This window comes from Myotis daubentonii, chromosome X (genome assembly GCF_963259705.1).
Source record: "Myotis daubentonii chromosome X, mMyoDau2.1, whole genome shotgun sequence".
Taxonomy (NCBI): Eukaryota; Metazoa; Chordata; class Mammalia; order Chiroptera; family Vespertilionidae; genus Myotis; species Myotis daubentonii.
Window position 1 is genome coordinate 104,201,665 of NC_081861.1, and position 6,212 is coordinate 104,207,876.

Sequence of the window (6,212 nt, forward strand, 5' to 3'; positions counted from 1 at the left end):
GGTTCTCTCCTGTGAGTTTTCCATTGATTATTCAGGAAGCCTTCTCGTATTTCAGTTGTAATTCCAACTTGTTCCTGGGAGCATGACCATGCAGCATCCTCCTACTCTGCCTCCATTTTTAATCTCTCTGTATATTGCGTTTGAACATAATTTCACCATTATGCTATTCTGTCAGATATGCTATCTTGATCTCACTTTAAATTCATGACAGTTACCCTCAGTGATGTATTATGATTATCTTATGAACAAAATTTATAACACCAAACAAACACAATCATAATATTTACATGAATAAATAATGAGAAAGGCCATCATTTAACATAATAATTATAATTCTAACAAATCCCTGAGAGTGCCTGTTTGCATGCAGTAATGGTTCTAACAATTTTGGCATAATCAAAATAGCTTTATTTCCTGTATAGATTTCATTGCAATTAGATAAATTGATAATTTACTTTCTAGTTTTAATGTTATTTATTTTGAGGGCAAGTCTATTTTTAACTTTTTCATATGCTTTGGGTATAACACTGATATCAATATGCTAACATTTCTCCTCAATATTTTGCTTGCTTTCTAGTTGACCTACTGACTTCAAAATGTCTGAAGCTGGATTCAGTAATCTGACATGGGATCAAGTTATAATACTCGATCAAGTGTTAGGTGAAGTAATTCCAATTCATGGAAGGGGGAATTTCCCCACATTGGAGGTAAAACCAAAACATATCATAAATGTTGTGAAAGATCAACTGATAGAGCAAGGAATTATTGTTAAAGATACCCGGTTGAACGGTTCCATTGCAAGTTACATACTTGCAAGCCGCAGTGGAATCATCTATAAGGATCTGGATGTTATTTTTCGTGTTGAACTACCAAATGATAACAAATTTCAAATTGTTAAGGATGTAGTTCTAGGTTGTCTACTTGATTTTTTACCAAAAGGTGTAAAAAAGGAAAATATTACCCTAAAGTTCATGAAAGAGGCATATGTGCAGAAGATGGTCAAAATTTGCAATAAGCAAGATCGATGGAGTCTCATCTCTCTTTCAAACAACACTGGGAAGAATGTAGAGCTAAAATTTGTGAATTCACTTAAACGGCAGTTTGAATTTAGTGTAGATTCTTTTCAAATCTGTTTGGATAACATGTTAGAATTCTACAATGTCAAAAATGCTAAGTTAACCCAAAAGTCATATCCTGTTGTGGTAGTTGAAAGCCTATATGGAAACTTTCAAGAAGCAATGATGCATTTACAATACAAGCTTATATCTACCAGAAAACCTGAAGAGATTAGAGGTGGTGGCCTTCTGAAGTACAGCAACTTGCTGGTTCGAAACTTTAAGCCAGTTAGTGAAGCAGAAATCAAGACCCTTGAACGTTACATGTGCTCTAGATTTTTCATTGATTTTCCTGATGTAGTAGAACAGCAAAAGAAGATTGAATCGTACCTACACAACCATTTCATAGGTGAAGAAAAAAGCAAGTACAACTATCTTATGACCTTGCGTGGAATTGTGGATAAAAGCACCGTTTGCCTCATGCGTCATGAAAGAAAACAGACAATCGATATGATTACCAATATGGCTTTAAAAGTACTAGGAGAACACAATATTCTACCCAATACAAACAATGTAACTTGCTTTTATCAACCTGCTCCATACTTTTTTCCTAGGAGAGGGTATTTTTCTTTTTATATAGTACCTGGACCACCAGCACCTATTTTCTTTCAGCCATTCCTACCAGGGCACCCTAATGTGCCAAATGGTATGGTTTAAAAAACACAGATGCAATAGAAACTTGCTTTAATTAAACACCTCTTAAAAGCAAGTTTACAAATTCCATAAAATTTAAGATCTATTATTATTTGTATGGAGTTACCAACTATTTTTCATTGATTATAACACCATAGTAAATAAAATATCATCTGTAAACTGACTACTTCAAATGATTTTCAAAGATTATTAGCTATAATACCTTTCAAATGTTGTGGACCACTTAAAATGATTTTCAAATCTTACCACTTAATGACTTTCAGATTTGCTGTGATAAATACATTAGAGATGCCTGCATTCTGATTAAAGTATAAAAGAACAGACTCGTGATTTCAATCCAGAGATAAGACAAATGCCAACATTCAGTCAATTCCTTTATGTTCGCTTCATTGGTAGCTGAAAGCCTATATGGAAACTTTCAAGAAGCAATGATGCCTTTACAATACAAGTTCATATCTACCAGAAAACCTGAAGAGATTAGAGATGGTGGCCTTTTCTAGTTGAATACTGTCAATGAATTTTCAATACTTAACAGAAATGACTCAGTTCAAAGACAATCGATGCAGAAGATATTAGAACCCTAGACTTTGCAACCATTTATTTTCTTTTTCAATTAAATTGGGTTAGATACAAATTCCTACTATAGTTTGAAGGGACACTGAAAATATGATACTGGAAAATACTGGACATTAGTTATTTATCAACTAAGTTAATTTAATTTGTAGGTTTGCAGAATAATATCATCTGACTGTACAACCAATACTGTGACCAGTTACATAAGTTTCTTCATTTTTCTCCCAAAGAAGTTGAAAAGAATGAGAATTATCAACTCTCAATATGAAAGTTTATCATCATCTGTTAAAAAGAGACTTTAAATGGCTAACAGGAAAAAAAAGTAAGCAGAGGTTTTTAGTTATGGCATTTATCATTTTTTATTATCTACCCGAGGAGCATGTTAATATATCTGGAGACATTCAGTGTTAATAAGTGAAATATTTTAATATAACTAAATGAAGCATTTTCTTTTTATTTTGCCATTACCAAAAATTAGGTATTAGCATGCCATTCAAGTGCCTCCTCTGTGAATTTTTCCATGACACTAATTTACTCAGCAATTGCATATATTTGTCCAGTATCTAAATATCAACTCAGTACACCAAATATATTGCTATCAAATCTACCAGTGGTAGTAAAACAGTGTTTTCTTTGTATAATGAAGAAAATTACAAATATTATTAGCTATGACATAATGAATATAGATAAGGCCATCAGAAAACTTCAATATTTTTACTTCCGATTTTTTATGAATTTCCATGTCAGTTTTCATTAACCATTCCAAGTTTTTCCATCACAGCATGATGCAGCAGGCATATTCTGAGTTTGTCACTTACAGACTGTGCTTAATCTGTCTTCTCTGTATCATAGTATTGGACACAAGAAGTACACCAAATATGGCATTTTCAAATACTGTTTTTCAGATGTTTTGTACTACAGCACCACTGGGTATCAATATATTTTTAAAGAACCATATTTTAAAATATGTGTATATACACACATATAAATATATACAAATATCAGTCACACAATGCTGATGCTGTATAACATGGGTTCATCTCCTTGCTTGGGACAAATAATTAATAAATGCTTCATTAAAGAGAAAATTTTGTAATCTATTGACAGCATATATTGGCTAAAAATGAGGGATATTTCTGCCCTAAGTGTTCAGTTTGTGAGAGTGCATGTACTTAAAACTGAAGGAGTATATGCTGTATTAACAGAATGGGAAAAGTACCAAAAGATATAGGGAAAGTATTTAAGAATAAAAGGACTATTTTAGTGATGAATTATAAGTAAAGGTTCAATATTTTCCATAGTAGCATTTTATGCTGAATAGGACAATTCTGAAGCTTTTGGGAATATCTTATCCCCCATGTGCACACTTAGCTTCCTTTGGTCCAATTGAAAAAATTTAAAGCTTTTTTAAAAATTTCACTTTATTTTATGTTTTTCCATTACCATTTATCCCCCCTATACCATACTCTTCCACCCCCACTCACCACCACCTGACAATCACCACACTGTTGTCCATGGTCTTATTGAGAATTTGAACTTCTTCCCTAAAAAGAAAATTCTTTATCGTATCCTCCTAAAGCTTTAAATCCTGCTGGGAGGATGGCCTGCTTCCTCATAAAATTTTATGCATGTGTTTCCATTATAGTAAAAAAAAAAAGAAAAAGCTTGCAATTGGCATGTAAGATTTTCTCAAGAGAGACAATCCAAACCTGTTGAATGGGAATGATATTACTACAGAGGAAACTATAGCTTTATCTCCAGGCTTTCTTTTATATATAGATACTATCACTAAGCTAGGCTATCCTTTGCTCTCAATCAAGCAGGAGGACAACATAAAAATGAAACTTTTATATATAAAATGTGGTTACATTCCCAAATTGAAAAATAATCACTTCTAATATATTTTAATAAAAATTGGTATTAGATAGCTATTAAAATTTAAAATTTCTGTTTTAAAAATTTTCTTTTATAAATGTTCACCTCCATCTAGTAGTATTTGTCAACCCAAACATATATTAGTGGATATTTGAATAAAGAGGATTGAAAGTGATGTTCTTTAAGCCTTACATGTGACCTCCTTGAACAAAATGATTTTTACATAAATTATTTTATGGTTTTGAGAGCTTTGTTAAAGTAGCTTTGACACACAGTACTAAATGCTTTAGAAAAGCAATAGTTGTTTTGGCAGTGAACTCAAAATCTCTTATTGCATCTCCTATAGTTTTATTAGCAGGTAAAATGCTTTCAGATAGTGTCAGCTACTATAACAGTTTTTAAGGTTAAAAATATACTTCTTTTAAAAGCACTTAAATATATCTTTAACATGAAAGGCATCATCTTCTAGGTAAAGGGTTTATAGCCTGAAACAGAAACCATGCCATAGAGGTTATCTGCTTTAGAAATGTAGAGGACCATATTTCATATGCTGTCAAGAGATTTATATGAAATTCAGTGCCTGTTTACTAAGTCAAGGAGTGTACCTCTGTAAAAGGGACATACAAATTGTAATCCTGACAGTTTACAAAAAGGGGGCAGGTAATTAATTTTACTGAAAAGCAAGTTTTTATTTCCTCATTTATTTCTTCTACCTTTTTCTTGTTTGCTAAAATGATACCTCTCTGCTCACAGTGATCAGAGGCAAAAAAAGAAATGAAGTCTAGAGACAAAGTTACTATGGCTTATATTACCAAAAGATAAAATGACACTTTTCCAAGTTTAGTTTCTAGTGAAGGAAGAGTCTGGAAAGATCAGAATTATTGACTCATATAGAATTGTGATCATAGCTTACCCCATTCTAGTGATTAAAGCTTCCATGTATGCATGTGGATAATCCAGTTTTAGGATCTCTGATGGTTTCAAGGTTTCTCTTAACTAGGGTATACCAACAACACTTTAATTTAAAGGCCATGATTCTAGAGATAAACATTAACTTTTCAGCTAAAAGCAACTATTGCTTTTCTAAATGTGAAATTACATGGCTTACTGTATCACTCAGAGTTCAGACTAGTGTAAACTATAAGATAACTTGTTTTAGTAAGAAATAGGTCATTTTTAAGCATTTGTTATGTGCTTTTGCATAATTCTTGGAAATTTTTAAAAGTTAGATAAGAAGTTGCATTTCAATTTCAGTTAGTAAAACCAATTGAACTGTTTTAAAAAACAAAAGCTACATATAATTTTAGATTTAATACATAAAATGACATGATAAAGTATACAAACTTATAAATATTTTAATTTCTATAGAATTAACATTACATTATATTTGCAATATAGATTACATTACATTAATATTACAATATTAATAGATGATTTACCTTAGTTATAATGCAGTATCACATTTATTGAAATTTTTCAGTATATTTCATGTATTTCACTTAAAAATAACCTGATGGATTATCTGAATTTTTTAGATCTCAATCCATTCTGATTACATTATATTATCCTATGGCTATTTTTTCAATTTTTCTTTAAGTTCCCTATTTACAAATGACTAATGATAAAACATGAGATGACATAGCAAACTCTAAATCTTTAAGTAAAGATATTCTGCTGTTTTAAAACAAATACTATATATCTAAACAATACATCTACTTTATATCCAAAGGCTGTTACTAGATTTAATTGGAAAGTAAAATTCACTTTGACAGCTGTGGCTAATTATTTCATCTCACATAGTCTCTGTTTATATTGAGTGAAATCACTCCCTTCTAGTTTAAAAAGCATTCTAGAAAGTTTTTTCTTTAAAGTTCTTCTGTATGTTAAGTGAAAGTCTCAACTTGTGAAGCAAAGAATTAAGGCAGTTATTCTAATAATTCCAGTCAGAAACATGTCACTAAGTAATGAACAAGGAAAAGTAAACCTAAATTATTT

The 6,212-nt window shown here is 31.2% G+C and overlaps 1 protein-coding gene across 1 annotated transcript; it reads left to right on the forward strand.

Moving 5' to 3' along the window:
• Nucleotides 1–596: 596 nt before the first annotated feature.
• Nucleotides 597–1,772, forward strand: TENT5D (terminal nucleotidyltransferase 5D). The gene has a single exon (XM_059679590.1). It carries the CDS (start codon nt 597–599, stop codon nt 1,770–1,772), a length of 1,176 nt encoding a protein of 391 aa, XP_059535573.1.
• The last annotated feature ends 4,440 nt before the right edge of the window (nt 1,773–6,212 follow it).

What these genes read in the sequence shown, in the direction of transcription:
- TENT5D (XM_059679590.1), top strand. Translation starts at nt 597, where the DNA reads ATGTCTGAAGCTGGATTCAGTAATCTGACATGGGATCAAGTTATAATA.